Consider the following 11,668-nt stretch of genomic DNA (forward strand, 5'->3'; position numbering starts at 1 on the left):
TATATATATATATATATATATATATATATTGTATTAGATGTTTTTTATATGTTAAGCATTAGATATTATTTATATTAAGATAGTGCTCGTAATTACGTTACGAAAAAAATCACAAGAAATATAGATTATATTGGAGTGGACTTCAATTTGATACCTTCAAAAGAGTTTATAGAGAAAGTAATATTGTATTAGTTAACTAAATGAATGTACGGTTTTACTAGTAGAGGAAAAGATAAATTGATATTAATTAAAAATAGTTATTTGCTTTGATTTCAATCACTAAGAATTGCTCTTAAATATATAGTTTTAAAACAGTACTTAATCAAAGAAGATAATAATTAAAAATATATTGTTCAAACAAAATGAATAACATTTGTGATTTGAAGGTTTTCATTTTTGTTGGATGATGTATATCAACTTTCTAAATGCAGGATTTGTACTTAGCTAAATGTTAAGGAAATATAAACTGTTACACAATTGTCAAATATGTCTAACTATTGTAATAGTTTGCTCTTCTTTTTATCATATACATTTGTTTCCTTTTTTTTTATTTATGTTGGTGTGCTATATTGTATTATTGAACTACATGAATGTATGGTTCTTATTGATAGTGGAACAAATAAACTGATATTAATTAAAAATAGTTACTTGCTTTAGTTTCAATTACCGGAAACCTACACCTATATATATAGTTATAAAACAATATTTATCCAAAGAAGACAATAATCTTATCAAAGATTGTTAAATATATAATAAAATATTAAGAAATGAGAGAGTATATAACCTGTACTATTGACAGATTAAGATAAATAGTTGTAGAATATATGGTAATAGTATAATGTAAAGATCTTATCAATATAAAATAATTACTGATTTTTAGTAGTATCTATCTTTTATATATAAAATGAATAGCTAAAGTTTGTCAAATTCAGTTGATTTGTTTATTCAATGATGATTGTGTATTTTGTATATAGAGAAATGAATAAACTTCTGATTTTTTTTATTTTATTCAATAAATTGAATGGATATTTATTAGAATTTAAACATTCATGTATAAAAAAGATGTCTAAATACTATAAATTCAAGTTCATATAGAATAAAAAGATATAGACAAAAAATAATATTAAATTGTAATTGATCATTGTTTTTAAGTATTTTTTATTAAAATAAATAAAAGTAAAAAAAAACTTTTTAAATGTCAAAAACAGCATAGTATTGACATAAGGTGTACAAAAAAAATTAATTTAATTGATAATTACAGGTGTCAACCAATTAACCTAATCAATTATCTTACTTTTATATATATTATAGATATATATAATTTAGATGTTTTAATTTTATAAATTATAAAATGATTTTGAAATTTTGGTTTTGAGAGGAAACTGAACCGAAAATCAAATAAATTCGTTTGATTTTTAGTTTGTTCAAATAGTTTCAAAGTTGTGATAAATTTTAAGGTAAAATTCAATTTTCAACCTTTTTATATCAAATTAACTAAATCAATCATTTACACAATCTTATACTTGTAAACTAACACAATTTTTTATTAAATAATTCTTATTATGCTTTTAAAGTAACATCATTTTTTTTTTGGTTAAAGGTTAAATAATTAAGACTTTCTCTTTATCAAGAATTTTAGTCAAAAGATTTCACTGGAGAAGTTAATTTGCAGTTTAAATTTCGTTATCCTATGAAAATAAAAATCTCTCTTCATTTAAAAAATACTTCATGCTATTAATATTTTCTCTTAAACCCTTATCATAACAATTTTTTTTTTCGTAAAACAGAACCTCATTTTATATTTGATTGCGTTATTGTAGTATATATAATATTAGATGCAGAAAAGCAACTGAAAATAGATGCCAGCTAGATAAAAAAATTAATGAGACCACGGAGGCCGTGGTGCTGATCATGGATTGAATATGAAGATGCTGTTTGAGGTCTGTCGGACGATGGTAATTGTTTTACAAAGACAAGTATGATCTTAACCAGGAAAGCAATTAAAGCTTGTAAAAAGTTTACATTGCATTTAGGAATGCCAATGGATAAGATATCCAATTAATTTTGAGATATCCAAATTCAAACTCAATTAGTAAGTGAAATATTCGAATTTTATAATTACTTGAATATTTTTAAAATTTACTATCTTAACTCGAATCCTAATACATATCAACTACTCGATAATTACTCGAACCTATTTAAAAATCTGATTATGTAAAAAAAAATTATTAAAATGCTCTTTATAAATACTTAATTATCTAAATCCAAATTCGTACCTGTATTTATATATAATAATATTTTTATTTATATTTCATATAATTCATTAATAATTAAATTTATAAAAACACACAAACAATATTAAAAAATAAATATCTCAAACATCAACTTACATAACTAAAAACATATATCCCAACAACAACTTAACCAACATTACAAGTTTAATTAACTATATGAGTTTGTTATTAATTACATGAAATTAAAAAAAAATAATTAGATTTCAAAACTATTCTAATCTCATAATTTCTTTTAAGTATATATTTTATAAGTTTATACAAACAAAAGTGTATTTATTATAATTAATAATTTTATAAATTATAATTTTATAATNATAATTAGATTTCAAAACTATTCTAATCTCATAATTTTTTTATATATATTTTATAAGTTTATACAAATAAAAGTATATATATTATAATTAATAATTTTATAAATTATAATTTTTATAACGATAATATAAAATAGAAAGTAAATATATTTATATATTTAAAAAATATATATTAAAAGTATATATATAATAGTAATTATATATTTATAAATTAACACAATATATAGAGTATATGTATTAAAAGATTTTACAAGTTAAGTAATAATCATAAATTAATTTAATTAATAATATAAATTTATCTTTAATTATATAAAATTAAAAAATATATATATAATCGGATTCGAATATCAAAGGTTGGTATTGAATCTTACCTGAACCCGATACGAGTGGTAAAATTACTACCCGAATTCGATAATAGAATACCTCACTACCCGAACTAGATTATAGAATACCTTAACTCTACATAATCGGATTGGGTAGCCGCGGATACCCTGTAACAGGGTACCATTGCCATCCTTCCCTAGCTGCATTGTAAGGATAAGCCATTGCTGGAGGTAGCCGGTCGCATTAGACATCTTTGGATTCGCTGCCATCCTTCCCGTGATTGCAACTTCTTTTGTTCTCTGCCTGCCTTTCTCTGCAAATTTCGTATGCTCGCACTCTTGCTTTGGTTTTAAATTGCCTTGATGTTACTGTTTTACATGATCATTGATAGAGAGATTTTACAAGAACATCCAGAAGTGGGGTAGAAAAGAAGGCGTTCATGATATATATACCTTTTGTATGAAGAAATAAGATAATGGATGCATACCAGAATGGGGCACTGGAGGCAATTCGAATGTATTATGACTTCCTCAGCAATGCTTGTTTTTATCTTTGAGCTCCGTAACATTACTCTGAAAGTTGTCTTCTCGACGCATGCCTTTCCTAATAGAAAAATAACAAAGGATACTTATTTCAGAATGGAAACAAAGAAACAACATATGTTCCGGTTTTATTTCCTGCACCAAGTTAACAAGACTTAACGATGATGAACCATTATATGCGATTCCAAAGGCTGAAGTGGGCTATTACATTCTATCGTTCTAGGTTAAGATAGTCGTCAGCGGGTGAACATAAAGGCAGTATACGCCCAAGCTGGGAGTAAATTAAGATACCACAGCAACCTTGAGTTGGAAGGAAAAGCAAAGCAGAACAGAAAAGAGAAGAAGGACCGAAATTGCACGGAAGTTTAAATTCCTACTGTCCACTAAGAACAAGAAAGGATGACAATGCCTTCAACCATTTATAGTATAAACATGTTGAATTTTGAACGAGAGACAGATGAAGACTGGTTATTCTACATCAAGTAAATAGGACATAATATAGATAAGGACATCCCGCTCACTATAATGAAACTGCAGCATACCTCCTGAATATCCGTGGCCCTTGATAGTCCTCTGTGCATGAAAAACTGGATGTCACCATGGATTTCAGACTCCAAATAATCTGGCATTTTCAATCACGTGTTGAACTGTAGAATATAGTCTTCTGATTTTCTCAAAGGAATGCCTCGCCAGTTTCATGTAGTTTTCTGGTCAAGCAGTCTAATGTTGCATAAATAGCCTCTGCTTTTGAGTGGGATCTATCACTGGAGATAAAAGTGTTAACTCCATTATCCACAAATACCCAACTGCAACCGGCAAACTTCTTGACCTTCCCCCTCATCTCCTTCCTTATCCTCCCCATCTCTGCCCACTTTCCTTCAGCAGCATAAATATTTGCCAGCTGCACATAACGAGCCCCGCTATCTCCTTCAATTCTTAGTAGTTTCGCTTCTGCTTCTCTGGCCAATTCTGCATTTTTATTTAGCCTACAAGCATTCAGAAATGCCCCCATAATAGCAGCATCCTGCTCTACGGGAATAACTTTCATAAATTCCACCGCTTTCTCTAATTGATTAGCCCTCCCATACAGATCAATCATACAAGCATAGTGGTCAATCTCAGGCAATATCTTATAAGATTCTGTCATGGAATTAAAGTATTTTTCACCCAGTTCTGCTGAACCACAGTGACGGCAAGCTGATAGAAGTGCAACAAAGGTAACAACATCAGGCCTGATTCCTTGCTGCAACATCTCCTCAAACAGCTGGAAAACTTTACTTTCATGCCCATGATGAGCATACCCAGCCATCATTACATTGTATATGACTGAATCCTTAAAATTAACCTTCTGAAACATCTTTCCTGCATATGCTATATGTCCACATTTTGAGTACATATCTATGATAGCACTAAACAACTTCTCGTCCATTTCAATTCCCACTCTCAGTATATAACCATGAGTCTGCTTTCCTGGATCCAGAGCAGCTTGTAAGGCACTAGCACCAAGCACACACATAAGTATCAAACCATCAGGAATGGTTGCTTCCTTCTCCCAAAACTCACCTAAGAGTTGAAACACAGCATCACAATTCTGTGATTTGAGATAACCAGAAAATAATGCCGTCCACACAACAGAATTCTTCTCATCGAACGAATCAAAAAGCCTCCGTGCTTCTACCATATTACCTTGAGATGAATAACCAACAATCATTGAAGTAACAGAAAAGGTGATGCTTCTCCCACTACCCAAATGCATTAACTCTGCATACTTCATTTGACCACACTTGCAATAAACATCAACAATGCCACTACTTACAAACGGATTTAAACTCAACCCATTTTTCAAAACCCAGCCATGAACTTCCTTTCCAGCTTTCAAATTCTTCAATATAGAGCAAGCACTTAGAACACTTGTAAAAGTATGCTCATTCCATCTAACCCCATTTTCTCCCATCCTAACAAACAACTTCAATGACTCCTCAATGTAACCATGTTGTTGATAACCTGAAATCAAAGTATTCCAAGACACAGCATCATTCAACTCAGGCTCTTTCCAGAATAGTTCCAAAGCCATTTCCATCTCACCTTCTCTACAAAAAGCTGCCACCATTGCATTCTTTGAAACCAAATCAACCAATCCGCCACCACCCTTATAAACTTGAAAGGCTTCTTTAAAACACCCACATTTAGAATACATGTCAATAAGAGAACTCACTGCAAAACCAGTTTTGTTATTCCCTGTTTTCACCATAAAACAATGTAACTGAGCACCGTAACTCAAGTTAGTCAACTTTGCACTCAAGCTTAGCATTGTAGTTACAGTAAATTCGTCGATTTTAATCTTATCATCACAGGCCGCTTGCATGTCGTAAAATAATTTGACCGCGTGAGTTTCAGACCCATCGGCGCTTACATAACCAGACAACATAGAATTATAAGTGACCAAGTCTTTGTGCGGTGCATCATCGAATAAAGCACGGGCTTGAGTTAAGTTTTGGGATTTTATATAAGCGGAGATGATGGTGTTCCACGAGAAAACATTTCGCTCCGGCATTTCATCGAACAATTTTTGAGCTTCATGGATTAGGCCGTGTTTGGAGTAGAGATGAATGAGTTGGTTGGAAGTGAGGGTTGATGGCGTGAAGCTAGCCTTAATGGCCTGGACGTGCAATATTAAGCCATCTTTCAAGGACCTCATTTATGCAAACACAGAAAGGAAATTGGCTTTTATCGAAACAGCGGGGTAAATGCCAAGAAAGCCGAAACGAGCAAATTTTAGGGCTCAAAGGCATAATATGTAGCCATTGTCTTGAACCCCAAGAGGCCAAGACCAAGAGGGTACTTTACCTTTTTGTTCCTCCTGATGGGCAAAATGGATTCAAAGAACTCGTAGATCAGCCCAGTTACCCATAGTCCGATTTTTTTCTTTTTTTTTTCAATTTAAAAAAAAAAACAATTCGAAAAGAAGATAAACTCATAAATATTTACTGTGAAAACCACGTGCAATTATTCCAATAATTGAGTTTCAACTTTTAATCTGCCAAGATGGTGTACAAGAGGTCAACTCGTCATTTCTTAATTTTCTTTTTCCTTTTTTGATGCACAACAGCAAAGGAGACAAGCTTATAGCATTAAATTGGGGTGTCTACCCAAACTCCCCTTCCCCCCTCTCATACATTACAGCTTAGATTGATGTGGCAAAACTTTGGCAGCTGAAAATACCATCCTTGCATCACCTGCATAATGATATTGCCATTAATCACTACATCCACATTATTCATATATTATCAAAGTTGCAAATTAATGCTTAAACAATACATAGAGCAGCAATGATATAACATCAAAGATATACCGGCAATTGTTGCCAAACTAAATTCAGAAGGTACATTGCTGTCCACCTCAACAGAAGCTTTGGCTGCAGCTATACCAATTGCTACACTCTGCATCACATTTAAACCTGCACAAAGAGAAGCAAGCATCCCGCCAACCAGGCAATCACCAGCTCCTGTAAGCCTTATTACCGAGGCAGGGAGTGCAGGCAAATGCACACCCAAAAAATATGGACTTCTCTCGAGAAACTTAGCATCAGAGTACCAACTTGAAGGACAACCTAAAGTCACAGTTTCAAATAACCGTCCACTGAATCCATGATTTTTTGTCTTTTCTGGACTAATTCTCCAGGAGCTTGGTTCCCCTTTAAAGCATAAAATTACTCCATCTGAACCAATAGTAACAACAAGAATTTTGACACCCTTCTCAAGCAAAAGCCAGATTGCTGGTTTTAGCATCTGGAACAAAGTATCTGTAGAACATTTTTTCTTTTCAATTGGACGAAACATATTGTCAGAAGACAAAGCATTTGCCATGGCAATTACTTCATCTTCATTAGGTGAAGCAAAAGTTATCTGCAGTATACCTCCGAATTAGTAACTGAAAGATAGGAAGACGGAGAATTACAAGGAAAGTGCTTAAGATAACGTAATTGTACCTTACACAAAGTATCATTGACATAAAAGTGCAGAAAATGAGAGCACTCACATACTTGACAACTGAAGCAATTCTTTTGGATTTTGCAATTGATACAGGCTCAAACCACACTGGGACATTTGACTCTGCTGCTACTGCAGAAAACACCAACCGTAAGATATTTGAGAAAAAACCAAGTAAAAGTGAGATGAGGCGAAGCCATAATAGTTAGCAGAAAGCAGAAGACCACCATAGATATATATATATATATATATATATATATATATATATATATATAGAGAGAGAGAGAGAGAGAGAGAGAGAGAGAGANATATTATTATATATATATATATATATATATATATATATATATATAGAGAGAGAGAGAGAGATGAGAAGAGAGAGAGAGAGAGAGAAATCTAAAGTGATGTTTTAAAAGTACTTCTGCAAGAAGCTTCTATAGCACGGGGACTCAAATTTGCATCGACCATCAATATAGGAGCAGAATGTATCTTTTGCTTGAATTGTTGAATCCACTCCGGTGTGAGAAACATTTCCTGCAGCAAGTCATAATAGCAGCACCAACACCTTGTAAAGTTTAGTGTAGTACTTCTCTAAACTTATACAAGTTACTACTTTTTAGTCACATATAAGGCAAATAAATTCTTCAAACACTACTTACAACTGCTTCCACACTTGCAACACCAGCTGCTACCTCACCAGTAACATCAAGTATATGACAGACAGTAGGAGTCTTAATATCCTGGTGCTTCCTAATGCCTGCTTGCAACAATATCATGTAAGAATGGAGAAGCATACTTTTTGATACGTCTTCAACCAGAAAATATATTAGACATTTTATAAATGTTTCTGTCTGATTTCCCAGAAGAAACCAGAAAACAAAAAACTGTAAGATGTCATAAGAAGCCTAACTAAAGTTGCTTATCAATCAGCACTGTTTATTTACAAATACAACAAGTTTCATCAAACAGAATGCAAATATTCATTACTATAGCGGGATTAATGATTATGTAATTGCAGCAGCATGACACCAACAATAGCCATCATTAATCAAGAACCAAAGAATTTTCAAGGGGAAAGAGCTGACCTTCTGTAGGTAACTTTGAAGATTTCCAATGCTCCAACAACAAATTTCCTAATAAAAAGAAGAAAAAAGGGATAATCGGGATATTGGCCAAAGATGACGGTCATTAAAACACATATTTTGATGTAAAATAAGACTGGACATAGCCAGGTGTACATGTGTCCCAGTGATCAAAACTAGATGTTTCAGAATTTCGTGCACCAATATTGAACGGAATTCAGATAATTAACCACATAGTCACATTAAAAATGTCATATATTTGGGATCATGACATTGGATTATCAAACGTATTCCTAGTAAACCAATATAAGCATGCCTTATGAAAAAGTTATAGGTCGTCATGATGCTGCATTAGAGAATGGTTACAGCAAATAACCTGCCATGTCAAATCCCAAAGCACTAATCATAAACGGCTCAGCTCCAAGCTTCCACATACACTCGGCTATGTTCCTTGCCACGCCTCCTTGTACATAATGTACCTGAACAAATACTTCCCTATTTTAAAGACCCAAAAACAAAGAGAAAAAGAAAAGAAACGAAAAGAAAGGTGAGATGATAGAGAGACCTTCCCAGGACAAGTGGTTCTTGGATGTGGAGGAATTGAAGAAGTGGCTTGAATGTCCAAAACCATGCCCCCTATGATCACTGCCTCAGCCTCTCCATCTTTCCTTTGCATCTCCATTTTTCACCCTTCTTTTCCAGTGTCTCACGGTGTGCAGAATTCCATTTGACCCCAGGGAGTGAAATGTTCGTTGGTGTTGGTGGGCAACCCAGGTGTTGTTCATGGTAAAAAGATCCAAGACCCGAGATTGCTAACAAATTGGGCTCAACTTATTTGAGCAACTCCCCCTCTCACAAGGCCTAGTAAATATTGGGCCTATCGAAACCAATAAGGAATGGGAGTTTCTAAGGCAATGTAGATTTTATGGTTATGGGGCCTTAAATATTCACATATAAAAAAACTACTAGATTGTTGGTGTAGCATCTCAATCTTTGAGTTGTGAAGGAATGAAATTCAAACCCTTATCTCTTCATCCAAGACAATATGGTCTTAACAGATGTAGATGTCCCCTTTTTCAACTATTATTCCAAAATTTTAAATAGTATATATTTTTGGACGCAAATTAATAGTCAGAAAAGATAGGAGCATGGCCCCTCAACCCAGTATGAAGGTGACTAGCAAAGTCCATGGCACCTGATATCAGGAAAGATATTTTGACTTGTTGCCGATGTATGAATCAATTGCTCATCATTATCACACTAGTTAAGTCTCAAAGTGCAGCTGAAACACATCAACCTGTCTATTTTCTCACTAAATGTGAGGTAACCAAATCAAAAGACCAATTACTCTACTGCATTCTAAAGGAACTGATTAGTGGGGAAAATTGACGGAAAGATACAGTATTACTTTAATCGCAGGAAATCAAGCCTTTCGATACCATGGATTGGTTTATGTTTAATCTACATCTCAAGTATGGTATCGCAGCCTTCACTTTCCTCGGTAGGTCGCCTTTGAATGTTGAGCAGATAAAGACAAACACATTTCGATACCTGAAATCCTGAACCCTTCATGCATCAACTAGAACATAAACAATGATAATATTTATTATTGTTAACAAGCAATCCCATTAAAGCACCATCTTGGATTCAGGCGCATGGATTTGCTGCCTAAATTGTGTTACATATATATATATTAAGTTTTTGATCGATGGTAGCAAAAGGAAAAATCTACAATACTTATCCAGTCGCCCACTAGCCTTATAAAGCAAAAAGCTGGCAACCCTATGACCTTTTGATGATGCATTGGGAGAAAAATTTTTGTGATAATTGATCAGGGAAAAGTCTTTGGTCACTCAAAAAAGGTCAGAACAGAATCCCCATTTTCTCACTAAATGATAGAATGCTAAAAGATGACATAACTTTGAAACTTGATCCTACATTAAAGCTATCAAAATTTTCATCCGGAAAAAAGAACATGCAAACAGTATTTTCCGTAACTATCGTGTGATGGAAGTTGTCTGGTTTAATTTCTGGTTTGTGTGGTCTGTTCTCGTAATCATTTTGATCAGTTTTGACAATGACAAGCAATACAAGGACGGAAGGAAAAGATGAAGAAATGTAGACATCCAGAAAGTGGAGCAAATGGCTACAGATATATATGGTGATATGTAGCGCTCTCTCGTACAATTTTGACACAGAGTTATTTGTCTGTGTTGCTTTCTGACTGATGAACCACATATTTTGTTGACGCAAACTGAAACGCAATTGTCATAAATAAATTGACAATACTTTATTGATGGACCAACAGGAAGAAATGGAGCAAAACATGTTGTCTAAACTTGTCCAAATTGATAGATCGCCATGATTTCTGTATTGTGGAGTAGAGCAGGACGTCTATGCTTTCAATCTTGGTGAACCAAACTCTACTTTTTCTTTTCTTTTCTTTTCTTTTTACCTATAATTAATTAGTATATTAAAGACGGTCAAAAAGTGGGAGATCAGTGGAGCAAATCATAGCCATCTAACTTATCTAATCTTAATCTTGTTAAAAGTACTCGTGAACATATTATCAATGATTCGATATCAATGTTTGGTTCATTGTATGTTGACTTGACAGACATACATTCATCTTTCCTAGTTAATTCCTTGTTAAATTAGAGAGCTTGAAGATTTATCTAACACTGAACTTTTATTAATATTCGATTGCCAAATTAATTCATATTAATTAAATTGAAATGGGAATATTCAATGGAGAGAGAGAAATAAGATAGATTGAAAAATCTCCGCTCTTTGTTCAGCCACACCATGGCCAACCAACCCATTTCATCCACATTTGCAAGCCAAGGGAGCCACGCATGGGAACTAATTGACTAAACGCTTTTGCTTTAGGAGATTCTGACACTTTATTGTGCTGCAAAAAGCCAAGAAAGTCATTACAAACCTTGAGAGGAGTTGGGAATTGGATGTCAAATTCTAAATCACATGTACCTTGGAGAGCAGAGGCTCTGGCTGGTCCCCCTCAGAGCTGGAGAGTCCGGATTCAATTGCTAACTGCAAAGAAGAAAAATTAAAATTAAAGAATGGCAAGGACTGCTGCAGTGTCCATTGTTGTTTTGGAACTTAGTT

General features: G+C 33.4%; 2 protein-coding genes across 4 annotated transcripts; both read right to left on the bottom strand.

Moving 5' to 3' along the window:
* Positions 3,282–6,390, bottom strand: LOC108660961 (putative pentatricopeptide repeat-containing protein At3g18840). 3 transcript variants are annotated; one of them, XM_018116079.1, is made up of 4 exons: positions 5,557–6,390; positions 4,014–5,475; positions 3,417–3,532; positions 3,282–3,297 (listed from the first exon to the last, which is right to left on the bottom strand). In XM_018116079.1, exons 1-2 carry the CDS (start codon positions 6,167–6,169, stop codon positions 4,145–4,147), a joined length of 1,944 nt encoding a protein of 647 aa, XP_017971568.1. In that variant the 5' UTR covers positions 6,170–6,390; the 3' UTR covers positions 3,282–3,297; positions 3,417–3,532; positions 4,014–4,144. The 3 variants fall into 3 exon arrangements, with proteins under 3 accessions (XP_017971568.1, XP_017971567.1, XP_017971566.1); XM_018116078.1 differs by having other exon boundaries at positions 3,417–3,527; positions 4,014–6,390; XM_018116077.1 differs by having other exon boundaries at positions 4,014–6,390.
* LOC18608148 (pseudouridine kinase) lies at positions 6,435–9,315 on the bottom strand. The gene is made up of 8 exons (XM_018116080.1): positions 9,108–9,315; positions 8,919–9,021; positions 8,546–8,593; positions 8,120–8,217; positions 7,880–7,994; positions 7,510–7,592; positions 6,824–7,376; positions 6,435–6,707 (listed from the first exon to the last, which is right to left on the bottom strand). Exons 1-8 carry the CDS (start codon positions 9,222–9,224, stop codon positions 6,649–6,651), a joined length of 1,176 nt encoding a protein of 391 aa, XP_017971569.1. The 5' UTR covers positions 9,225–9,315; the 3' UTR covers positions 6,435–6,648.

This window comes from Theobroma cacao, chromosome 2 (assembly GCF_000208745.1).
Source record: "Theobroma cacao cultivar B97-61/B2 chromosome 2, Criollo_cocoa_genome_V2, whole genome shotgun sequence".
NCBI classification, from domain to species: Eukaryota; Viridiplantae; Streptophyta; class Magnoliopsida; order Malvales; family Malvaceae; genus Theobroma; species Theobroma cacao.

Excerpts from the sequence above, each read along its gene's own strand:
- LOC18608148 (XM_018116080.1), bottom strand. The coding sequence starts at position 9,224 with ATGGAGATGCAAAGGAAAGATGGAGAGGCTGAGGCAGTGATCATAGGG. Across the intron at positions 9,022-9,107 it reads GAACCACTTGTCCTGGGAAG|GTACATTATGTACAAGGAGG; the intron begins GTCTCTCTATCA and ends GTATTTGTTCAG. Across the intron at positions 8,594-8,918 it reads TTTGGGATTTGACATGGCAG|GAAATTTGTTGTTGGAGCAT; the intron begins GTTATTTGCTGT and ends TCTTTTTATTAG.
- LOC108660961 (XM_018116078.1), bottom strand. The coding sequence starts at position 6,169 with ATGAGGTCCTTGAAAGATGGCTTAATATTGCACGTCCAGGCCATTAAG.